At 42.4% G+C, this 26,101-nt stretch overlaps 1 protein-coding gene across 1 annotated transcript in view; it reads left to right on the top strand.

The window, feature by feature from the left end:
- The first annotated feature begins 2,802 nt into the window (after positions 1–2,802).
- APCDD1 (APC down-regulated 1) overlaps positions 2,803–26,101 on the top strand; it is a 31,190-nt gene continuing 7,891 nt past the window's right edge. Inside the window, exons 1-3 of the mRNA XM_045850452.1 lie at positions 2,803–2,931; positions 14,972–15,155; positions 17,212–17,743. Of these exons, the coding sequence (XP_045706408.1) occupies positions 2,874–2,931; positions 14,972–15,155; positions 17,212–17,743 (774 nt within the window). The 5' untranslated portion in view covers positions 2,803–2,873. The remainder of the gene's footprint in view (positions 2,932–14,971; positions 15,156–17,211; positions 17,744–26,101) is intronic.

Here is a 26,101-nt window from a genome sequence, read left to right as displayed (position 1 = left end):
TTCTCTTCTTTTTTTTTAAGTAACAGAATCAAATAATTATTTAAATAATTGTATTATCTAATTGTTCTGCTAACATGTGATAAATGACCTTAACATTTTTCAATTACTATCAGCCCAGTTGCTTATACACAAACACACCATCCCTAATATGCTCTTATGTTGTTTGCTTCTTTCAAATATTCTCTGATAGACTAAAAGGCATCAAATGACTAAAAGGCCTATAAAAGCTAGACACTGCCTAGACATATGCTTGGTGACAAGACTAAAGTTCTGCTTACACCACCAAATGTGCTGTTTATATCATCGTCAACTGCCCAGTATCTGTGAGGAAATCAGGTTCCTACTTTAAATGGATTGACTCAGGCAATATTCAAACCCACAAGTCATCATCTGCTACCCAAACCCAGTAACGGAGGCAAGCGAGAAGGACAATGAAGTGGTAAGAAATGAAGCTGACTCACAGAGATGCTTGCAGAGCAAGCCCAGCTCAAAATAATGCTCACAGCCTTATTATGACAATCTTCCTTTTTTTCACATAGGCAGGGAGTCTTTCATCTTCAAGATTTGCAACCACTGCCACTTTAATCCTTACAACATCCTTGTGAGCTAGGCAGGTAGTGTGAGTTATGTTCCTTCATACTAAAGATGGAAAGAAGATAATGATGGTGGTAAAAATTAAAGCACATCAAACAGTATCAGCTCCATCACATCAAAAGATCCATGGCTTTCTCAGCCAAAAAAAAAAAAAAGTGGAAACTCTCAAATGTATTCTCAACGATTTTACTAAGTTTCACACCAATGCTAAGGTCCAATAGTTTCAAAAGTATAAAGCATAAGGAATTTAATCATTACACTGTTCAAAGGGGCAGAACACTCTCTTGGAAAGTCAGGCATTCTTTCTTAAGCATTTTATTTACAAAAACGCCAGAACATTTGAGTCAAGAAAGGATGAAGGGTGGGAAGTGGGGATGGTTGGGGTGAAGAGGCACAGTGTGAGGGGACAATGGAGACAACTGTACTTGAACAATAAAAAAAAGTAAAAAAAAAGAAACATTAAAAAAGTGTTCTCTTGATTCCATCTGGTCCCATGACTGCTCCTTAGCCTAGGGTGAGGACAGGTGACATTTAGCCTAAGAGACTGAATAAACCTCCTCCTGGGGGTTACAGAATGGCTGGAGGACCTTTGCAGAGGAGCGACTACAAATAAATCAGAGTCCAGGGCACTTCATGCCAGAAGGGGAGCCACCATTTACCAAGAGCAGCTTGTTCCAGCGCCCTGGGAAACTTAGAGAGTGGAAGTTGTTTCTGTCTTTGGGTCTTAAAAGCCAATGCAAAATTGAACATACCACCACTCCCAGGCCCACAGGATGTACAGAAAAAATCACGACTTGGCCTGGAAGAGAGGACGACTCACAGAAGGGACCTAGGTGCACTTTCTTGAGGACTGACAGGGTGTTTTTCTCTGAGATTTCTCCCTTGTTTCAACAAGTCCCTTGCCTCCTGGAAGGGGTGGGGAGGGGAGAAGAAAGGGCTCTCCTGCTGCCTACACAATTCCCTTCACAGGTTGGGACCTGTGACAGGGCTCCCATGCTCACCAGGGAGACTAGTGATGCGGATCCACCTAACTTGTGATGCGGATTTTCAGTTAAAACAAGTACTGCATTACTGAGGGAGCTAGGCACTGCAGCATCTCCACCTTGAGCAATTTTCCACAACTCTTCTCTCCTTCCCTTCCCTTCCCTTCCCTTCCCTTCTTCCCTTCCCTTCTGTTACACACAGGCACACACACATACGCACCAATCCTTTTGTAAGCCACCTTTTTCAGACCCCACCTGAGACCCCTAGCCTCGCAGCGCCCACCACCCCGCCCATCCTTTCGGAACACCTTTCACAAGTGGGGCATCCACTGGTCAACGGAAGTGTCCCCAGCTTCCCGGAGTGGAGGCAGGGAGGTTAACGGCACGTTTTCTTTCCTTGCTGGCTGTGCTAAGGTCTACTAGCCCTTCGCAGAAGGAAGCTCCCACGCAGTGGGCAGTTGGCGAAGAAAAGGGGTTGCGCAGAGCGGGTGGACTGGAGAAAAGAGGCACTTTCGGGAAGAGGGGGCTGGGAATGAGGAGAATCAAGGAAAGGAGGTGGAGGGAAGTGGTAGGCCGGGTGCGGGGGTTCAGAGGAGAAGAGGCAAGAGAGGAGGGGAGAGGGGAAGAAGAGAGAGGGGGAGGCGGGGAGAGGGGGAGTTTGGAGAGCAGGGCGGGAGGAGAGAAGCTGTGTCCCACGCGCTCTTTCAAGTCTCCGCGCTCGGAGCCCCGCGGCGGCTCTGGGGGCGGTGGCGCGGCCTCGCCTCCCGGACCCCGCCCCCGGCCCCTCCTCCACCCTGCGGCCCCGCCGCCGCGCCGGCGGCGTTAGGGAAATATGAAGAGACGCTGCAGCTGCGCCGGCGGTGGCGACCACAGCAGCTCTGAGTGGCGCACGTTGCTTCAGCGGCCAGCACGGGACCAGGGGAGGAAGGGCACGGAGAGACCCGGAGCTCTGAGAGGTTCTGGCCGGGAGCACGGGGCCCGCCAGCACCGAGGGAGCGCGTGCCCCGCAGCCCCAGCGCCGCGCCCCCCCGGGTATGGGGCCCCATTCGGCAGCCGAATGATCGAGGGCCTGGCCTGGCCTCAAGCGAGCTGGAGCCGAGGAGCGGACCCGCCCCCGCGTCCCGGTGCCGAAGCTCTGGTCTCTCGCGGCGCCGCCGCCTCGTCGAGTCGTCCCAGGCTGGGGACCCGAGGGCAGCGTGCAAGCAGCGCCGCGGCGGTTCCCGGGAGCAGGGGCCCCGGACGGCTAGCGGCTCGAGTGGTTCGGGGCACTCGGGAGGTCCCGGAGGAGGACTAGAGATGTCCTGTCTGTGCCGCCTCCTGCTCACGTACCTGTTCCCGGCCCTGCTGCTTCACGGTGAGTTCCTCGGAATGGGGGGTGGTGACTGGCCGCTGGCCGGCGCCGGTGGGTCGGATCCCGGAGAGCGGCAGAAACTTCCCCGCGGAACCAGTCGTCTTCGCGGCAGCTCCTGTCCCCGCGCCAGCCAAGCAGAGTCTCCGCTTCTTCCTGCTCACCCCTGGAAGAGCGACTCGGCGTTTCCAAGGCTCTGAGCTCCTCTCCCCAGGCAGCGCCCAGAGCCCTTTCGCGGCTGGAGTTTTCTTTCTGGAAGGGTGAAAACATCTCACACACAACTTTGATCTCCTGAATGGACTGCCTCAAGTCCTTGGGAAAACTTTTATCCACTGTTGGGTTTTCAGACTGTAGACTGTCATGAAATCGCAGGCTTTGCGATCCTGTTTCCCAAATGTCAGAGTGCAGGAGGGGCTCCTGATGTGGTCCAAGCCTTTATGGGACCGTAAAAAGAAACTATGATTATTTAAGCGGAAAAATAGCTCACGGGTGTTTCTGTGTGCCCTTTCTAGAACTAGTGTTTTTTGAAAGGGTGGTGATGGGGTTTTCTCTCAAGTAGACTGGATGCAGTTTCAAGGAGTAGGGGACTTCTAATAGCCCAGGTGTGATAATTAATACCAGTCTCTTAAATTCTGCAGAACTTGACGCCTTATATCCCTCAGGCTGTTGCTTGATCATTTTGTCTCCGCTTCATGTGCCACATTTTCTCAGGAGCTCTAGTAAACTCTTAACCAGAGACATCAGCACTTTAAGAGTTCCAGGAATTGCATCGAGAAAAAATAAGACAATTGCTAGGGAGTCGCCAGGGCAGATTTTGTGGTAGATTGGTGTTGATCATCAGATGCAGGGGCAGTGGCAGAAGGCATGGTGCTGATTCCGATGTTCTGAGCGAACTTTCCTTAATGGTGGACACCTGACTTTTGAGCAGAAGGTTTTCACTAGGAGCTTGGCTGTAGTTCCTCGACCTGTCACCCCCACCCCAAACCTTCACAGATCAGATCGGTACCCTCAGAACACTCCAAATTTCTGAGAAGGACCTGCAGCTGGACAGGGCTTCGGAATGCATTGTAAATAGCAGTGAAGATCAAGCTGTGCCCTCCACCCCTGCAGAAGATCTAGGAAAGTTAACCTGCAAGACCTGCAGGTTAACTTGTACACTGCTGGGGTTTTGTTTTGTAGTGTTTTGTTTGTTTTTTTGTAGGCCTGCTTTGGGCAGCGGCTTGGGCAGCACAGCTCCACAGGCCTTGTATACATGTTGGGCTGGGCCAGACCTACCTGATTGCCAAGGTGTATTCTGAACTCTAGTGATCCCAGACTTTAAAAGTCAGGATGGAAGGCTTGCAATTCGAGGGCCAAAGAAAGAAGGTATAATTATAGGGTTGCACTTCTAGGCCCATCTGCTTAGAATTACAGAGTAGTTTTAATCTTTGGCTGAAACATGAAACAGATCAGAGCCAATGAACAGATCAAACAGCAGCTGCCGCACACACCAGAAAAAAGAGGGTGAGAGAGATGAAACAGAGAAAATTGTTTCCTTTAAAAAAATCTGTTGTAATATCTGTGAAGAAAAAAGATAGTATGGTCAAATGAGTTTAAAATGAAAAATTACTTGAAATTTGGCAAAATAGAAATTTTTACATAAAACCATTGACATTTGGACTATAAAAGTGATCCTTAGAGATGCAACCTGACCTAATTCATACTGAGATTTTTCTCCCTCCTCTGAGAAGGGGGGGGGGGCGGGTGTTGTAATTATACTTTCTTCCCCACTAGTACCAGCTGGGATTTTAATAGTTGGCAGGTAACAAGAGCCTAAGTCTGTCCTAGTGAGGTCTGGGTATAGCACCAAATATCCAAATTCAAATCTGAGTTGGCCTGAACTCCTTGGGATCAGGGATTACGCAGACCCAGCTGCACCCTGTGCCAGGAGAACAGTCTGGAGGGAGAGCGTGCAGAGGGGACAGTCTATGTGGTATATGGGGAGACTGTGGGGCCAGGCCCTGCACGTGTGTGCATGTGTGCTCACACTATGTGTGTGTGTGTATGACAAAGAGAATAGAAGGGTAAAAAGCAAAGGTTTGCGAAGTTTAATTGAAGGGTATGGATAACCCTACAAAAAGTTACCCAATTTCAAAGTGAATCTACAATGGCAAAAACATTGAAGTCCCCTAAAGGTTTACTTACCTCCTGCAGGGAGTGTCCAATTTTCGGGAAGAATATAAACAGGGAATAGTTGTTCAATGTATAAATCCTTGGATTAGAAAAGGCTTGTCATAATTCATTAGGATAACATAAAACACCAGAAAGAATTGGGTAGTCTTCCCTTCCTCTTTTTTTTTTGCCTGATTTTTACTTGATTAAAGTAGTTTTAACAGAAAATGGGTATTAATCAACCTAACTCAGGAGAATGGCTGTCTTTGTACTTTATAGCTAGGGGTTTTGTAAGCATTTAAAAATTCTGTAATAATGGCTCTTGACCATATATTTTAATAGATGTTTTTAGTTTGAAGGAAATTACCTGAAATCTCCTTAGAATGGCTTAGTGATTTTTTACCTGATAGACATGCATTTTATTTTGCTAACTATAAGAGACCATTTGTCAATGAGTGGTAGTGATTGGTAGGTAAAAACATTTTTTTTGATTATGTATATACTTGTGACAAACATTAATACATTTAGTTTCAGACATCATTCAGAGTGTTACACTAATAAGTCACATTAATATGACTAAAAGTGCACAAAGCCTTCATGAAGATTCTGTGTGAGGATGCTATTATGTTTGGCATCCAGTCTCTGTTCAGGTTTTTGGTTACTTTTATTTCAACTAATTGCAAGTTACAAGTCACCTTTAGGTCCTGTTGATGAGTAAATTAAGCTCTGGCAAGACTGGACTCCATTGTTAATTTTGCTGTTTTTTAAAACTGGAAATGTAGTGCACAACTCAAATTCAAATCTGGTGGCATAAAAGTATACATGTCAGTGTTACTTTCCTCTTCCTCAACACCTGAAAATAGTTTCATTTTTTAATCCAAAGAAACCTATTGAACGTCATGAAGGTATGCAGCTGGAAGATGTTCATTATCACTGCCTTGTCTCCTAGATGAAAAGCCACAAAAATCATTCAGCTTCAAAAACACAGATTAGCATCTGTTCATAACAGAGCACAGATTTAATATCTGTTCTTAAAGATATTAAATATTATTTTGTGAAATAAATTGATTTGCTTTAAACAGAAGGTTAAGCAGATCTATAACTGTCATCTTCATCCTTTTTCTCCCTAAATGAGAAAAGAACTAGATATGATTGGATGACAGGACTGTGTAATTACATACTGTTTAGGACAGGCTGATAACAACTTAAGATAATCATTTAAAGTAAAGTATAAAACATTTAAGACTAGAAACATGAGAAGGTAGGTTAGTGATTGTATACCTCTACTGAAAGCATCCACAGCAGGACATGTCAATAGACTCTGCTATAGAGTTGAAGTGATTACAGAAGAAACTTCATTATAAAACCTGCTGTCATCATCGAAGCATGACTTCTCACTGTGTCAAAATTTTACATCTACACGTTGTTTATTCTCTTAAGTTAGGGAGAAAAATTATTCTGGAAGGTCACATGATAGGTATCTAAGTTAGAAAAAGGATATAGTGTCACCCCAAAATAATTAACAGTATTCTATATTCTGTTCTATAAAGGTTTTCCAGATTCATTCTTTCAGCTACCCATTTTGTTCAATAAGTACATTGATGAGAGCCCACTGTGTGCCAAGTGTTACTGCTTGCTAGAGACAGAGGTTGTGAGGAGGAACAGCCTCCCTTTCTAGGGCTGAGGAAGAAAAGCTTATTGCAGAGCCCCAGAGTTGGGAGGATGTCACCTGCAGCATTTCCCTGACCGGGGCACACATACTACACACATGCACAAACACACCACATGCAATATACACACTGCACGTGCACACAGCTCTGCTGAAGAGAATGGGTGTAGCAGCAGCAGTCAGTTACAAACCCAACATGCAAATTCAGCAATCGGTGATTCAACCCCAGTGTCTAGTCTGGGGACCATGGCATTAGAAGAAAAAGACATAGAAAATTACTTCGTGTTTGACTAAAGTCAAATGGGGCCAGGAATTTGAAATCTCGACTTCATTATATTTCTCATAAAAGGAAAATACTTCTAGACATGAAGCATTAAAGATTGGCAGAAGCAGCTCTCTTTGCTTTTATCTAAAAAAATAATGGAAATGAAAACAAGAGCTTGGTAAGCACAGGTACCCATACTATAGTAAAACTCAGTATGTCTGTGATACATACGTGCTTTTATTCCAAAACATGAAAAGCTGTGCGGGAGTCTATCCACTTCAAAGCACACATTTACAGTAATGACTGCTTATTTAATTGGGCAGGGCAATTTCATGGCTAAGTAATTACCTACATTTAATTTAATCAGTCTCATTTTATCTGCTTCAAGTTTGTATCATACCAGTTCTAACTTGAGAATATTTTCTCACTCTGATTATCAAGGACTGCATGTCACATTACATAAAGTATAGAAACATGCAAAATAAGCTAGAAAAGAATCATTTAAAACTTTCTATCCAGAGACAACCATTGTTAATATTTTGACATTATAGTTATTTATCCTTTTTAGTTGCTTTTTATGCTTTTTATAAGCATTAAAGAACATATATACAGACTAACATGGTCAAAGATTAGTTTTCAAAGTGTGCTTGAAAATTGTTTCCTTCCCAGCTAATTTTACATTTTATTACATATAACCTGTTTTGGAACTTTTGGTTGTCAATCTAGATAGGCAGGTGAAAAACTGCAGAATGTATCTAGAAAAATTGGGGATGTAGACATGGAGTATACTGTCCTTTCACTTTTCCTATCACATGTAAAAACAATGGTCCATACCTAACTGATAACCTCACCCATAGTAGGCTCTCAACTGTTGAGTGAATGAATATTAACTTTTAAATGGGAAGCAGTCATTGTACCACTTTCCTCTCCCACACCTTTTATCTTTCTGTTTGGTCCCATCAATGCACTGTGTTGCTTTTTTGAGGGTAGCACTAATTTAGGAATAAGCTTTGCTGTTGATAACCATAGAAGAAGTACTACATTTGTCCCTTTTGAAAATTGTGTTAAGGACTGCCTTCTGAACGCATGACATGGCCAATTCAGTGATGTAAATAGTTGCCTGGTCACATAGGCTTTGTATTTAGGATGTAAATCTCTGCATAAATGGTCAACCCTACATGCTACCTTTATTGAGAAATCTGGTTTTTTATTTGATAGCACTGGGAGTTTTCACTCTCTGAAGAGTAGAGTATTGCAATGATGATAGTAATTAAGGTCATTCTTCAGTCTTTATGATTACTCTTGTGGAGTAATTTATTCCTTTGGAGTAAATCATTCATACGTATACACACATGCACAAATATACACTCACACACATGCTCATGCAGGCACACACATGCTCCAGTTCTCTAGAAGTAGTAACCTATAAATTGTAATCTAAAGTCTTCACCAGTTGATTTGTTTTCAACAGGTGAACAATTTCCTACCAGAGTCTACTTTTTTCCCCCTCCCACACTTACTTAGCATATTATTTGTCATAAAAATGTATCTGGGCTGAGGCGTGGACCCCTGATGTTGGAGACCATTTTATACTGAAATTATTTTGATAATTTCCTTATTCAGCATTCCACTGGGCTGGGAACAGTGCTATGGAGAGCTTCTAGTTTAGCTGGGATTGTGGATTGGCTTTTTAAGTAACACTTTACATTAAAGTATAGTTCTCCACTTACTTCTTTTTATACCTGTATTGTAACTACCATTTGATTAATGCATAAAGTGGATTGTCAGGTGTTGTACAAACTTTAGTTATTACAATTATTATAATTTTCACTTTGTACAGGAAAAGGAGGAACGTATTAGATTACTTAACCTAAAGCTACCTTAAAGACTGGAAACTCACAGCTGCTTTCTTACTGTATAGTTGTTGTTTGATCCTTAAGATGCTGTTTTTCTTGGATTCATTTACAGCAAAATCTTAATGAACGGGAATCCAGTTAGTCTTCTCAATTAACCAAAACATTTGAAATCCTCAATTAAACAAAATGTCGATGTTATTTGTGAGTTCACTCACACACACACACTTTGTCGCTCTTGTCATGTAAGAAAAATAAGAGGAAAAAACCTCTCATGGCTTAAACAGAGCTGTTACCTGTTCATTCCAGTACCTCTGTATCCAAAGTACCATCTTTGGGGCAGTGATGTTCCTAATAAGGACGTTGAGTCATGTTAAGTATCAAAATCATCTGAGAAAGATCATCAAGACATACAATAGCAGGATTTTCAACAACCAAATATTGTAATTAGTCAACATTTCCAATAATGCAAGAAATCCAATTAAGTAGAGGTTTTAAAAAGTTATTATATATAATAAGCACATTTATTATTATAATAAGAGGTATATTCAGACAGGAATTATCATTGTAGTTAGTTACCATACTTGATGTAATGCATTGCTAAGTACCAGCATGCTAGATTACACAATTTAAGAGGTATTAAAATAGGACATATAAATATTTTACAAAAATTTCTCCTCAGATGTAGTGCTAAATTAATAGAGGTTTCCACTTTCCTCCTTCCCTCCTTCTCTCTTTCCCTTCTTCCTGTCTTACTTTTCTTTTAATATAACGTCTTTAATACCTCTCCCGACAACATGCAGAAGATGGTCAGTACTGTTCCAAGAGTACAAAAAAGGTTTGCTTCTGTTTGTTGAAAGCATTTCCCTTCTTTTATCTTTCTTACTTATTCAGGCAAAATGATACACTGAACCATTGTAGAAACTTCATAATTCAACTTTCTCCTTCTGATCTGCTTCCCATCCCACCAAATAGGGGAAAACCAAGCTTTCCAAATGCAGTTCTTATCGTGCCATTATACTGCTTAAAATCTTTTGGCAGTTCCTCTTCACCTTTCCAGTTAAATTCACACTCAATATGACACATATGGCATTCTTCACCAGGGCCCTGCCACTCTTTTGCTGATCCTCTCTCCTGGGTCCTCCAGTGGTCTACCCATCTCCTGCCACCCAGTTGTCTCCAGTTCTTCCTACTCAGATCTCTCCTGCCTGCCTCCTTGTGTTTGTACTGTATGCTCTGCCTAGGTCACTTCCATTTAGTCTTCAAGGGCTATCTACCCCTCTTTGAACCCCAACAAGCAGAATTCAGAGCCTTCTGTTGTCCCTATGTGTCCCTCTCCAAGCCCATCTGAGGCCTGGTTTCTCATACAACTGAGACTTCCTTGAAGCATGTTTGTAGCTTCCATGCCTAGAACAATGCCTGGCCCTTCTGAGACTTTCTGACTGAATGAATGAGTGAGTTGCTAGTTTCAGTTTCACATTGTATATGACATACTCCAGGTGATGCCGTGAACTCAGGGGTCCCTGGCTTCGCCAGAAGTCCATGTCTAGTCTCTTTGGAGGGAACTCTATGGCTGATCCTGAGAAGAAAGTCTTGGGTTATAAAGATAGAGCTTTTGCACTTGGCCTCTCCTGCAGCTGAACTTGGTGTTCCCAATGACTTTTTAATTCCCAGCCATTTAATACAAGAAGCACACACAAGAAGGTTGTCCACATTCCTCACTCCAGATGAGCCAAGTAAATACTGGAGACGACTGTCAGTTGACTATAGACCGAAGAGACAGTTTCTTTTGCCTACAGCAACTCCTGTTTTTATCTGACACATTTAATTTTGTTCTCTAAGAATAATCAAGGTGGTGGGCACTTTGAAGGGGAAAGATAAAAAGGAAAAAATAGCAACTCCCTGTTCTTTTACCTTGAAAATACATTCTCACCTTGGAGTGGGAACCCAAAATCACTGGGTCCTGAGTACTGTGCTAACTGTAGAGTTCTTTTCCATCTGACTGTGCACTCTGACATTCTCCTGGGCTCGCAGCCTTGCCAGGTTCATGAACTTTGCTCATTGTCCAATAAGCTCAATAATAAAATGGAGATTTGACTCTAGAAACTCTGAGTAATTTATTTATTTTTGGCCTGCTTTTTAATGATTGCACATTGGTCACTCGTGGATTTTATTTCTTCCACCTCTGGCTAAAAAGTATAACTAACTGTAGGCTCCTTTCCTGTGTGACTTTAGCCTTATGAATCACCCATGCACATCCTGACCTCAGCCCTCCTTCCTCTGCCTTTGAACTTCCAGCTTTCTTCCAAGAGCCTCCTTCATCATCTCTACCCTTGTTCTCTGATATCTAGGCCAGTGAGACCTTAACAGTCTCAAGGTCAAAAAAAACTTATCTTTATTCTCCTTTATGCTTCTGGCCTCTAAAATATATGGAGTAATAGTGAATAGGTATTTGTTAAACCAAGTGTAACTTGTCAACAACCAGAGACTGGCACTTTGGGTCCCACTCTCTTCTACATCCCGGTTATCAGTTCACTTTACCTGAGGGCCCTATCTTTATTCTGAGTACTCTGTCTTTCCCAGAACTCAGAAGGAACCTGGCTCTGGATGACTTTTACCATCATTTTAACTGCACTATTAGCTAGAAAAGACTTTTTGAGGGTGGTCTAAGAGCCTAATTATCATTTAAAATAACAAGAGCTGACATTTAATGAGAACTATGTGCCAGGTCTTTTATTGAAGACACTAATCCTAATACTAACCTTAATGGATGGGATGTTATCCCCTCTTTACAGATGAGGAGACTGAAGCTTGGAGAGGTTAAGTAATTTAAGGTCACAGTGCTAATAGCATGTTTCATCAGTGGTAAGATACATATTTTGTTCGTATTTTAAGATCTTTGCAATGGATGTACACCTTAAGGTCGATGAAGGTTCCAGTCCCCGTTAGCCTGGAGACAGCAGCTTTGAGTGGATGACGCTGTCTCTGCCTGTGTGAACCTGGGCACAGCTGCTCATCACATCATGCACAGATGTCATCCCATCACTCACCTCCTTTATGTGCATCCTTGGTATTCTGTATCTTGAGGTTAGTTGCAAATAGGCTGGTTTTGAAAATAGAGTAAACATTTGAGCCAAGTTGCTTGCTTTTTTTCCCTCCTTAACTCTTATAAATTATGCTCTGAGCACAAAAGAGAAACCACTGTGAAAATCAGACAGGCCTATTGATAGATCAGTAGAGTGCTGTTTGACATTAGTGAAGCAAATATTGATCACTGGAGAAAGAACTTCAATTCCATATTTTCTCACATGGCATAGTCAATTGCTTAGAAAGAAAGATACCCACAAAAAGATGAGGGTGAGTTTGTGTTTTTTACTGAGATATGTGCAGAGCAGAAGGGTTACCTGTTACATGTGAAGCAGTGCAAAGCAATGGCAAGATGTTGCCACAGCTTTTTGAATAGGTAAGAGAAATGTCAAAGCAACCAGAGGCTGCTGTGCATGATTCATGGGTATCTCAAGATTATTGTTAAGGCATTATGTCATCATTAAAATGCAAGTGTTTTTACCACTAGTAATAAAATAAGGATGTATCTTAACAATCATTGAAGTCTTGGATTGGGTGAAATCCTTTAAGTGGCAGATCCAGTTTCAAACTCAAGCAGCCCAGCTCTGGAGATTTCACCCATATCCACTATCCCTCAGGCTTTTTATCTCTACAGGAAAACATTTGCAGGGTGTAAAAGGGTTTACAAATCATTTTTTAGAACATAGCTAGGTTGATATGCTTAATTTCATATTTAAAGTAGAATCTTCCCCAACTCTCAATGCCTCATGACTTGAATTAAGAAACAATCTATTTTAAGGTAGCCACCTTGTAATTAATCACCAGATAGCAAGTGGTACTATGTTTTATTCCTTGATTGCCTAACAGAGAATTCAGGAAATGCTTTTTATCATCAAGATAATTATAACTATTGGGGTTGGCAGAGATACAGTGACTAGTACTCTTCTCCCTAAAGTAGTTCACAACTAACTGAGAGATCAACACAGGTGTCAAGCAAATGGAGATTAAAACATTAGAAATCATGATAAATACTTGATCAGAGACACAGTATAGAGAGGTGTCCATGGTAGGGTTGCTAATAGTTCATCCCTTGATTCCTACCTGGCACAGTGCCATAGCCCACCAACCAAAGGGGAAGGGTCCTTACTCCATGGCAGGGAGCTGATCACAATGCAGGTATTTTGAAAACATGCTGCCTTTTGAACAGAGAAAGAAAAAAATGAGTCAAATACTCTTGTTCCTCCTCCATCACATACACTACTACACTTGGGGAGGGATGAATGAGGGATAGAGAGAGACCACCCAGGGAATCACTCTAGTGGAAGTGTTTTCCCTTGGGTGGAAGTACGAGGCTATAGAGTAGGAGATTCTCCCTTAACAATTACAAGCATTAATATTGATACCACTAGGCACAGATTTCTTAGTTTCAGCCTTTCATTCTAGCTCAGGTCTGAGTCACCTGGGTTAGCTGAACGGTTGGTAGTGAGATTGCATTTAGTTTGAACATGATACAATCATGCTGTTTTACAGTCTCTTTTTACAAGTATCATTTAGTTAAATCATACCCATAGTGTCTTTGCCTCATTGCCTTTCACTTCATTTAAGATTTGCAAGAACAGTCCTAGGCTGTTGTTCATTCCCAGGGTAACATTTTACTTACAGGAGGACCCCGAGACTTTTCTTGTAGAGATGTCTTTTCAGTGCTTTTGATAAGAATTTCAAAAAACTTAGAAGTCAATGCTCTGGTCAACCCTCTGAATCTTGGTGAATGTCTGCATGTTATCAACTTGTTGCAGAACATCTACTGAGTTTCTCCGGTAGATTTTCATCATGTTGGTGGTGTAAGTCGCTGTATTATGGGTCTAACTTTTCATTTTCAAAAGATCTGTGATAAACCGTGGTTTCTTTATGAAATTATTCAGGCACTGATTTAAAAACATATAATTTCTTTCTCATAGGTAGCATTTTAATGGGTACATTTTATCTATTTTTGCATATATTTTAATTTTATTTTTGTACATATATCTGACTAGTGTATTCTTTGCTAATAGGGTGCTGAAAACATGGTAGGTCCACAATAAAGACCTGTTGATTTGTTAATTCAAAAGTGAATCTCAAAGGAAACAGTGGCCTGTCAGATTATAATTTCATTTTTTCTCATTGCCTTATTCTGGACACTAGGCCAGTGAGAGTTCACTACTATTTGTAGGATAAACTACTTATACTGAAGATGAACTCAGGCCTAGTATTCCTTTACCCGTGGAAAATAAAAAATGTGCAATCTTCTTGTAATCACTCTTAATTTTAAACTATATATTGCATATTTAGTCACTGACTTACAGGGGTGACAAGGGGCCAGACTTGGAAGTTAATTGGGGAAAATGTCATGGCCTTCCCTCATTGTAGGGCAGGAATATGACCTGCACCCACTGAGAGAGCATCCATTTGGAGATTGAGAAACCAGAAGGTGCATGACCCAGCGTAGCAGATGGGAACTACATGAAGGAGCAGATCAACAGTGGGGAGTCTTTTGAGCTATTCTCTGGGCTTTTCTCCATTCCATCAAAATTCCCTTTTCACTGAGGCTGTTCTCACTCTTTCCCTTCCTTACCTAAATGTGTCACTGCATATTTCACCCTTCCTGATAACCCCTCTCTTACTACTCCCTTAAGTCATATCTCCTCTTTGCTGGCTCTAGAATATGTCCATTTCTCTCCTTGACATTCTGTGTGACATTCATTTGTCTGTACTACACACCTCATTTAGCTGCATGGCCTTTTGCTATTTCATAATTGCATGAATTGGAGCTCAGTCTTTGCCAGGAACTAGCCAGTTGACCTCACATTAAGTCCATGTTTTTTATCACCATGGATCTCAGTTCTCTTACCTGGGAAATGATCTCCCAGGACACTTCCCACTTTGGACTGTGTGTTTCTGAAAGTGGAGGCAGTGATATAGCATGGTGGGGTGGGAGTATGTGTGCATTTCCCACTTGCAGTGCTGTTACCCACATTTCTGCTGACTTCCACTGTTCTTTTTCAGGGCTGGGAGAGGGTTCGGCCCTCCTTCATCCAGATAGCAGATCACATCCTAGGTCCTTAGAGAAAAGTGCCTGGAGAGCATTCAAGGAATCACAGTGTCATCACATGCTCAAACATCTCCACAATGGTGCACGGATCACTGTGCAGATGCCACCAGCAATCGAGGGCCACTGGGTGTCCACTGGGTAAGAGGGGCTCAGGAGGGACTGGGGAGCACACTTCTGTGGAAGGCCCTTCTTAGGGTCTCTTAGATGGATGTAGACTTTTTATAATATACAATGACTTAAGTGTTGTCTAAATTCTAAGAACCAAACAACACTTTGAAATTCTGGTTGGTAAAGAAACAGAGTTAAGTACTGTAGAAATCTTAGCTAAAGCAGAGATGATATTGTACCACTGTTAGCCACAGGGTGTGAGTGAATAGGTCCTTGTTTACTGAACTCTGTGGGACCACTGCTGTATAAAAAGAAACCATTAGCAAGTGAAATTAGGAGTCTGTGTTTCCCCAACCCTGAAACATGATTTGCAAGTTTCTGATCATCTAAATATTCCAGCCATATTCTGGTAATTTAATATATAGCTTCAGGGTTCTAAGAGTAAGTTAAGAGATTTTCAAGCTACCTTACTAGGCAAGCCGTAGTTCTTGGATTCTTTTCCAGGCTGTGGAGCTGAGATTTATCCCAGTTTAAGCTCTGGCTTATCTTCCATTAGAGCTTTTAAAAATAACCTAGAGGCAGACCTGCAGTTTTTCTCCTACCCATTAAATTGTTGAGAATTAACAAGGCTAACTCTGGAATCTGATCACTTCTCCCTTGCAGTGTCTGGGTACCTTGGGGAGGGATTAAATAAATACGGAGAAGAAGAAAAAGGAATTTTATAAAATGATGAAGATCCAGAGGTTTCTTTTCCATAAAAATGAGGTTTCTCAAAATAAATAAATTACAAATACTTACACTAACAATCTTAATGTGATGTACTTTTAAGTAATTTATTATTTTATTTAACAAATACTTATTGAGCATACAAGTATTAACTGTGTGCTAAGCATTATTCTAGATTTTGTATTTATAACAGTAAACAAAACAAACATGGTCTCTGTCTTCAAGAGTTTTACAAATAAGCACACAAAGAAGCACTATGATAAGGGAAAAAACAACAGCTGCTAAAAGAGAAAACCAGGGGCCCTAATTTAGGGTGGGGTGATGCTATATATTATAGACCTGAGCAGACTTATAAGGCCAAAATTAATGAGATGAAAGTCCTGTAACTGAGACTAGGATCTAGCAAAAGGTATAGACAGACAAATTTTTGCCCAATACATTGAAAGAAACCTCCATCATCAGTCTGGGGCGGGGGCTACGCTGCATGTCTGCAAATCGGTTACAATCAGAGCAGTGTGAGGAGCATGGCCAAGCTAAAGCCTGCTGAGCCGTTTGTGCTCTGTTGACCCAGGCCAAGTATTTCTGACCTAGGAATCTAGAATTTATCTAATGCCACAACAGAAAACATTTTGTTGTCAACAGTGCAAAACAAAAGGAATTGTTTAATTCCTATTGTTTAATTAAAATTGTTTAATTTTACTATTTGCCTCTTTATTTTTCTAGAGGGAAAATTGACTGGGTGAGAGGGTGAATTTCTGACCTTTAAGTGGCACTTTCCCAAGACTACATTCCATTTTGGGAAGGTGGACATCTAGCGTCTGCCTCCTCTAGACAAGGTCCACAAAACAGAAGTTGTAAGGAAATTAAGTTATTTCTGAACTTGCTTAGGGGAACTTCTTTTATAGGTCAGAAATATACTCTTTCCTTCTTCCTACCAGGAAGGAAGAAATTTCTCTGTAAGTTAGGCCCATGGGTGGAACTGTGGATGGCAGGTTTTGCTCTCCTGGTTTGTACATAAAGTGAATGAATGACTTTCTGGAGTAGAGTGATTAGGCTCATAGGCACTAGGGCTGGACCACTTTGGTTCACTATCTGGCTCTGATGCTGGCTGGTTATATGACCATAGCCATGTTTCTTAATCTCTTGTGCCTCTGTTTCTCCATCAGTAAAATATGGACAATAGTAATAATACCTACCTCACTCATAGGTTATTGTGAGGATTCAGTGAACTGGTATCTATACATGACTTAGAACAGTGTAAGCATATTATTATTATTACTGTAGTTTCTTAACACTAGAATGAATCTTTTTCTCATGCCTTTGGGCTTAAAAAAGTCTTTCTTCCCCACTTCTTTTTCAGCTGTGAAGTGAGGTCAGGCCCAGAGTTCATCACAAGGTCTTACAGATTCTACCACAATAACACCTTCAAGGCCTATCAGTTCTATTATAGTGGCAACCGCTGTACAAGCCCCACCTACACACTCATCATCCGGGGCAAGATCCGCCTGCGCCAGGCCTCCTGGATCATCCGTGGGGGCACAGAAGCTGACTATCAGCTGCACAGTGTGCAGGTCATCTGCCACACGGAGGTGGTTGCCGAGAGACTCAGCCAGTTGGTGAACCGCACGTGCCCTGGCTTCATCCCTGCTGGAGGTGCCTGGGTGCAGGATGTGCCCTACGACCTATTGCAGGAGGAAGATGGCTGTGAGTGCACCAGGGCCGTGAACTTCGCAATGCATGAGCTGCAGCTGCTCCGGGTGGAGAAGCAGTACCTGCAGCACCACCTGGACCGCCTGGTGGAGGAGCTCTTCCTTGGGGACATCCATACTGATGCCTCTCAGAGGACATTCTACAGGCCATCCAGTTACCAGCCCCCACTGCAGAATGCAAAGGTACCCTGAAACTGACTGCCCTCAGGGCCCTGCAGCCTCCTCTTTGTGAAGTAAAATGAGGGACCTAAAGGCCTGTTGTGTCAATGGAGTCAAAGGGACCCCATGATAGAGAAGAGTTGAGTCGTGAGGGAGGGACTGCTGGGAGGTGAGAGGATTCTCAGAGGACTTTTGGGGGGGAGGAACATGTAGCCAGAGTCAGGAAACCTAGGTCAGCTACCAGCTTCCTCTGTGATTTGGGGCCTTGATCTTATTTGATGTGGGTGGTTGGTTGGGGGTTGGTGGTATGGTAGGGTCTCAGGTGGTTGTCCTAGAAAATCCCTGAGGCTCCTTTCAACTCTAACACTCTAGGAACCTTGTCTGTGATTCTAACAGGAAAGCATGAAGGAAATACAGAGATGTTCTAACTACATGTGGGAAAGACAGACAAGCACGGCAGTGACGGCAGCTCTGGAGGAGGTGGGGCTGTCCCAGGGGAACTGTGACAGTGCTGTTTGCAAAGGGCTGTAAACCCCGTGAGGATTTCCCACCCACATTTCAGACTTCACAATGGCTTTCTGAGACAGGTACCACCATTCTTACAGGCAGAAGAGGCAGTTAAGGTTCAAGGGATCAGCCTCCTGCCCAAGGTCACCTAATTAGTTTCAGTGGAACTTGAACTCAAACCTTCCTGCAGACCCCACACTTGACTGACATAAATGTAAAGTCACTGTAATCAGAAGAGAGGACAGAGAGGGGCAGGAAACAATTAAAACCTCACAATGTTCTTTTCTTAAATGATAGTCCAGTACTTATATTTGGAATTCACTAAGCATTTCCTTCCCATGGTCTTAGAATTCATGTCAGCATGTAACGTGATCATTTCCACTCCAGAAGTGAGAGAAACTCAACACATGGAGGGTGTGCAGGGCACTGATCGTGGTCGGCTAGGGTGGCAGACAGTTTTCTCTAGAACAACAGTTCTAATTGCAGGGTACTATTTGATTTTGTTTGGCAGGTTATTCATTTTTTTTTTACTTTTTTTTCTTCTTAGTTCTTTGAGCTCATTCATGACTAGTGGAGTGATCACAGCATACTTCTCCTGCCAAAGACCACTCAGTGTTATCTTTTTAGTGGTGTTATTGTGAGCTTATGTAATGAAAGTCACCCTTATTATAATGGTGGGAAATCAGCCAAGGAAGCCCACGTGGTGGAAGCTGCTTCCTCTTGAGGCAGCTTGTCAGGGACAGTCTCCTGAGTGAGGTGAGGCTGACTGAGGGCCAAGGGCTTCAGGCCCAGAGCTCCTTGAGCTCTCCACACTCAGGTAGCTCAGATGCCATGAAGGGTACTTCCAATGGAGAATGGGAGCCAGGTCTACTATGTTGTGTCTCAGGAGTGCCAGAGGAACTGAGAAGGAAAAGGTGAGTTAGGGCAGTGTGCAAGAGAGCCTTGTTCATGCCTTCTTCCAGATGTCCTCTTGGGATAGGAGGTGGGAGGTCATGGGTGGGGGCTAAGCTGTGACCATTCCACACAGTGATGCAAAGGAATCGAGAGGGAGAATCTTCCACAGGGTGGTACCTGGGTGAGTGCCTGTTTTTTGTGTGGTTTTTTGTAAAACAGAAGAGTAATGAGCTTCCAGTTCCATCATAAGACCTTTCCAGTTGGTAGCACTACCCAGAGTCTGTGTTGAATATTGCAGCTAAATTACACTTTTGTTGAAATCTTTGGTGTGTGATAACAGCAGAGGAAAGGAGATTTTCATACATACATTTTGTTTCCTCTGAGTATAGCCAGCCAACTTTTAAATTATTTCTGGTGATGCGAGGTAAGAATGTCATAAGTAAAAATGGCCCACAGATAATTTAGAAACTCATGCGAGCCAGGAACACTAGCCCCTGTCTCACCCTGAACCTTTGTGAAGATCAGCTAAGCCAGCAGAGTCCCTTTCATCCCTACTCACCCTGTAGGGGAGACACTAATGAGCAGCAAGACTGCCAGAATTCAGGGGCAGTGAGGGAAGGGGCTGAGGAAAGAGGAAGGAGAAAGGAGGCTGCATTGCTCAAGGAGTAGGCACAGTGCAGCCCCGAATTGCCTGGGCTGGAGTTGGGACCCCTCTTTCCAGCTCTGTACCTGACCTCGGGCTGGTCATTTGTAAATACTCTGGTTCAGGTTCTGTTTCTTCACCTGCAGATGCCTATGTAGGCTCTTTGATCTCAAGTGCTTTCTAGGACTCTAAAAAAAAGGTATCAATATGGCCATTTTGTTTTCTCATCCCTCTTTCTTCTTCCTTAAATTCACTGTGGCACTTCTGATGGCATGGCTCATCAGAAAGTCTAAAAGATAAAATCAGTCTTCCTAAGACTCGTAGCTGCAGATGATACTCTCTTCCTCCCTCCCCTGGGTCTGAAGGAGAGAGTTCTCCTGGTCAGCATCCCTCACTAAATAGAGCCTAGTTTTGGGGAGAGGAAAGGCATACAGTTGTGGCTCTGGGAAGAAAAATGTACTGAAAATGAGTTACTAACATTGGTGTGGAGAATTAAGGATGAGAGTTGTAAGGCCAACATTCTTAGAATTTTTATAAACAAAAAATGGTTGCAGAGTTGTTTTTTTTTTAAACATTGTCTCAATAAATTGGTGAGAATATGAACTTGGATATGGTAGCCAATCCTGGAGCCCAATTCTCTTGTCATCAGCTGTGGGGCATAGTAGTATTACCTGACCTTTGGGAGTCTTAGTTTTTCTTTTCTATAAAATGGTAAAAATAGAAGATTCGATTGGGTTCATGTGCAGAATGCTCTCTGCCTCTGGAAAGGGCCCCTCACCGAAGTTCCCTTCTCCCCTGGCCTGGAGTAAGTAACTGTTCTGGCTGTGTGGCTCCTGGAGGCATGAGAGTGACAGCTGACCAGGGCCATCAAAGTATTTTATGGTGCCTGGCTAGAAAACCTGTCCTTCCCTTTCTTCTTCCCTCCTCTGATAAGGCAGTTGTGGGAACATTTACCCAGTTTTTTAAGAAGTAAACCCTTTAAACCCTAGGTCTGATTCCCTCATTCAAGAAATATTAAGGGTGGAAGGAACCTTGGGTCTTAGATATTATCCAAGATGTACTGTTAAGGAAAAAAAAGGAAGGCATAGAATAGCATGAAAAGTATGATACCATTGTGTAAAATTAATCACAAAAGAAGAAGATAAGCTTACAAAGGTACATAGGAAATGTAATGATTGCTTCTGAGGAGGGAGACTAAATAACTGGGAGACAGACAGAATTTATCGCTATATTTTTTTGTACCTTTTGACATTTGTGCCATGATCTTAAATTACCTACATACAATCACTACCAAAACTAAAACACATCTTTCAAAGTTAGGACTCTGGGGCCCAGAGTGCTGCGGCCACAGATGGGGATGGCGGCAGGCCTGGGAGGAGGAGGATGCAGGCAGGCGGGCGTCCAGAGCCCAGCATGTGCTGTGCACTGCTGGGGCTGCCAGCTGGGGAAGGGGGGTCCTTCGAAGACTAGGCCCTGAGGTCCACCTGGCTCTGGGAGCTGAAAGGGCTCGTTCTTCTCTTGTTGTCCCTGGCATTGTAGGTCTTGGCCTGCAGTGTGCAGCAGAGTCTTCAGGAAGTTTTTAAATCCTTCCCCAGGACAGCTATGAGAAGGAATAAATGGACTTGGCTTTTGGTGCCTTTCCAGATACCAAAAGCAAAGCCTCAGGTGTTCCCTGCCTGCTGGGTCTGCAGGAAGAAGAAGTGGGAACTGGGAACGCATCAGGAAAGACCGCATGCCCCCACCCCTTTGAACTCCTTGCCTTCCCTAATTGCTGGTCCATCGAGACCTGGCTGAAAATTAGTGTAAATGCTAAATTGAGTTTGAAACCACTAGTCTCAACCCCTCTGGAAACAGGACACCATGTAAAAATAGAATCGTTAAATCATCTTGTTTTTCTAAGTTTTATACAGGTTTGCTGTGCAGTTCGGAGTCCTTTGGCAAATAAATTATGTTTGAAGAAAATCAGGTGTGCTGGGAGGATTCTCTCAGGATGAAATTGGCTACTCTTCATTAAAAAAAAAAAAAAATCAAGGCCACCTAAAATAACCCTGAGCGAAGATGCTTTGTTTGAATTGAGTTTAACATTTGGGCAGCCATTACCCTCTACCTAGATTCTTGTGCAGTTGAAGAGTTAGTGAGGTACATTTCTTCATGTGGTAGAATCAAAATGTAATTAAAAGCAAGTGATTGCTGGGGTCGATGGTAATGCCAAAGCCTCGGTATCAGACTCATCAGCAAATAGAATTGTTTTTTCTCCAAAATCCTGCACTGATTTAGCCACAGGGTTGTAAATCAAAGGGTTTGTCAGAAACCCTGACAACTTTCCCTAAGCTACTTATCTTAAATATTCCGCCCAGCACAGTACAGCAGTGGGACTGCACATCAGAGGGAGAAAAGCACCAAATGTTTTTAAGAGCAACTGGGCACTGCAAATGAAGAAGGAGTTACTTGTGCACTTTCTTGAATTTTGTAGAAACCTGTAGAGTCTAGACTGAATGAACAAGCATTTTTTTCTGAGGAATCTTGTCTTTCCAAGTCTTTTCAGAGTATTTGAAAAATATAGATTAACTCTGAGACTTTCTGATATCTATGACATAAGAGGGTCTTTGGACCAGGTGACTGTGGGCAGTGGACTTGTCAGCCCAACTCCAGGAGACAGATCTTCAGCAGAGAGGGGTCTCTCCCTAGGCGTGTGCTTGGTGTGGCTCCCAGGTGGGAGGGTGAGTGGGTATCACAGGAGTAAGCACAGAAAGAGCCAGGTGCTCATAGAAGAAATCCTGTCCCTTCTCTTTCTGCTAGTGCAGGGAGATGAGAGGGCTTTGCTGAGGTGAGGGGAGATGGAAGAGGTGGTAGAGGACTGAGAGGTTTAGGGACTCATGACTTAAAATGGTTTCAGATGTCTCACTAACGTTAAGGTTGATTTCTAAAGAAAATGGTGATCCTGCTCACTGGGGCCAGGTGTTTGAACTCCAAGGTTGCAAATGTTGCATATTATCTGAAATTGAGGTTGAATGATGGGATTTTGATGCTGAAAGGTCATGTGGACTTTTTATATCCACATAGGCCAGGTATGAAACATCACATGATTGTTGCACTACACAGATGCTGTCTTATACTTTTATTGCAGAAACAGTTTCTTATGTGGCTTGACTCCACAGTATTTCAGCAGACCAACAGGCATGCAGGGTTGCTTAATTTAAGGAATTATCAGACCAAGAAATACTTGTTGTCAGGGGCAATGCCAGTGGCAAACATTTCATCCTTTAAAACAGCAGTCCTCAACCTTTTTTGGCACCACGGACCATCTTGGGGCAGGGAGGGGAGGTGTTGGGCTAGCAAAGTTCACCTGTGGAGGATGGGTGGGGTGGGGGAAACAGGAGGCGGAGCTCAGGCTAGCTTTGCTTGCATCCTGACATGTACCGGGGGTTGGGGACCCTTGTCTTGAAAGGCAAGAAGGCTGAAGGACAGGGAAAGCCTGAGCAAGCAAGAAGTCAGCCATTCAGGGAGTTGATATTAAGTCCCTGCTGTGTGGAAGTACTGGCTCCACACTCTGGAGAGAGGATGAGGAGAAACAGGTCAAACTGGGGGGTCCACCGCACTTACAGCAAATTTAATTATTCAGATAAGTCTGCTTTAACTGTTTAAATCAACTTAATAGGAGAAGAAACAAACAAATAGAAACTAAATAAAATTTTTCTTCTGAAATGATTTTAAAGTCATTTCTATTAAAGAACCAGCTTATTGTGGTTCTTTTCATCTTAGCTGTTGAGTATATACGTAGTGCATATGCATAGGCATGGTGGAGGCAAAATGATCCACCATGTGTGGATCATTCTGTGATCATTTGTGTGATTTTCTGATGTCATAAAACAAGAAAGGCCTTTGTGAGCTGATGTCTTAGATTGTAAACTTAGAAAACCCATTTCTGGAAATGTAGTGTTGCTCTTCCAGACAGACTGCCTGTTCGTAGCAGTGGCCCCTTAAGCTACAGTTAGACAGACCCAACATGTATGGCCATGGCTCGTCACCCTGCTTCTTTCAGAGTGTATAGTCATCATGATGCCTTTAGATGGTCAAAATGAGCCTGAGATCATAAATTCTCAGGATCAAAGTTCTGAAAAGCACCCCAAGAGGCCCCTATCATCAGGCCAGTCAGCTATCATCATTTGTGATAAATGCTGCCTTACTGTAGTCATATTTTAAAATATCCAGTGATATTTTAAATCACTCAGTCAGTTTAGAACCTTTACCATACCTATTGCATCCTTCTAGATGTCATGGGAAGTAAGACAGAGAGAACACATTGATTGGTCTTGGCCTTAAAGAACTTAACATGAAATGGAGAAAATCTGGAAAGGGTATAAGTGTAGGAATACCTACAGTAGAAATTTAATCAAAGACATGGTGAATAGTAGTTGTAAAAAGTTGTCAGCATCGATCATTGGCTATGGCAGGCTTCTTCCTGAGAAACATTAATGTGTTTTTTATCGCATGGAACAAACTCTATGAAAGAAACTTTTCATCATCTATTCCCATTTCTCTTCCTCCTCAAACAAAATTTTAGCCCAAGAAATGTTTTATTCAGCCCGTTTCTCTAGTTCATCTATTCATAACAAGATCATATCAAGTAATTTCTTCCATTCTGGGAAGATGCTGGAAACAAGTGGATACTGTCAGCAAATGACGAACCAACTCTTCAGAAATAAATGTTGGCAGGAAACAGGAGAAAGCTGGAGAATCCCTATCAGTCATTAGCCAGAGAAAACCTTTTCCAGGGACTGGAATCCTTCATGGGGAAACATGTTCTTTGTAGGACCTCAACCTCAGAGGCAGCCAGAGGCCAGGAAGTAGTTCTCAGTAAGCCCCAAGACCAAATTATATTCCAGTTTCTACTTTTGGTTTATAAAGTTGCCTGAGCCACATTATTCTCTCTTTGTGCCTTGGTGAACTCATCTGTAAAGTGTACATGTGGTCTTTTTGGGAGGCAGTGCACTTGAACTTCCTCAAATTCAAATGCCCTGTCCATGCAAGCGGTGGTTATTTAATGTATTACCATGGCTCTGGACAGGAATCAGAAAGGAGAGTGGGCAAAACCCTACTCTTTGCCTAGACCATTGCTCACTTACAAAATATAAGTTGATTATTTCATTTTTAGAATAATTTTGATTTTTTTTCAAGAGATTAATTGCATAAGGCTCTTTTCTTTTCCCTCCCCCTTTGGAATTAAAGCTTTTTTATAGTTGGTGTAAAGAATAGCAACAAGGAAACATGTTGTGCTTTAATCTTCACAGTTTTTGAGTATAGAAACTCTGACTTTAAAATAGGCCTTTCCTGAACTTTAGGGGAAGGGAGTGATATAGAAGCCCAATTGGAGAGCCTGGGAGAGGACACCTTCTCAGATGAGAATCATTTGTTAGAACATGGTCCAAAAAAAAAAGAGTAAGTTCATAAAGCAGGTGATATTTCATAGTACAAATTACTCTTCATGTTGAAAAACTCTTCCCTTTTATTAATCTTGAAAGGCTACTACTTAAGAATAGCATCTTGGAAAAGGAAAACACTAGATCAAATTCAATGTATAGGCTTCAACTTCTGCTTCCCTTAGCTGTTCCTGTAGGTATTTTCATTTTCATTCAATCCAAGGAATTAAGAGCACAAATTAATTTTTTTAAATCTGTCTACAAAACAGAGCGGTGCCCCCTTATCTCGCCATAGCTCAGCTGCCCCCTTGTTGATGGTGTCCGCAGAGGGGCCAAAAGTGCACCCTCATTTATGATGTCTTTGGTTTCTTTATGCCAGTTATTTCAAAAAGTAACTGGTCAACTAAAAAAAAAATCCTGTTAAAAACTGACCAAGGGATTGAATATACATTTCTGCAAAGAAGATACACAAATAGTCCATAAGCACATTAAAAGATGTTCAACATTACTAATTATTAGGGAAATGTACACCAAATGATACTTCCTTGGACCCACTAGATGCACTAGAATGGCTAGTAGAGAAAAAATAACTATTTTTGACCAGAATATAGAAAAATTAAAACCCTGGCATGTTGCTGGTAGAAATGTAAAGTGGTGCAGCTGCTATGGAAAACAGGATGGTGGTTCCTCAAAAAGCTGAACACAGAAGTACCATATGATCCAGCAGCACGACTCCTAGGTATAGATTCAAGAGCATTAAAAGCAGGGTTTGGAATAGATTGTATATCCATGCTCATAGTATTATTTACAATAGACAAAAAGTAAAAGCAACCCAAGTGTCCATCAACAGATGAATGAATAAACGAAATGTGGTCTATCCATGCAGTGGAACACTATTCAGCCTTAAAAAGGAAGACA

Source organism: Phyllostomus hastatus, unplaced genomic scaffold (assembly GCF_019186645.2).
Source record: "Phyllostomus hastatus isolate PE091 unplaced genomic scaffold, TTU_PhHast_1.1 phas_contig_80, whole genome shotgun sequence".
NCBI classification, from domain to species: domain Eukaryota; kingdom Metazoa; phylum Chordata; class Mammalia; order Chiroptera; family Phyllostomidae; genus Phyllostomus; species Phyllostomus hastatus.
The sequence above is the reverse complement of the archived record's forward strand: the minus strand, read 5'-3'. Positions and strand labels throughout refer to the sequence as shown.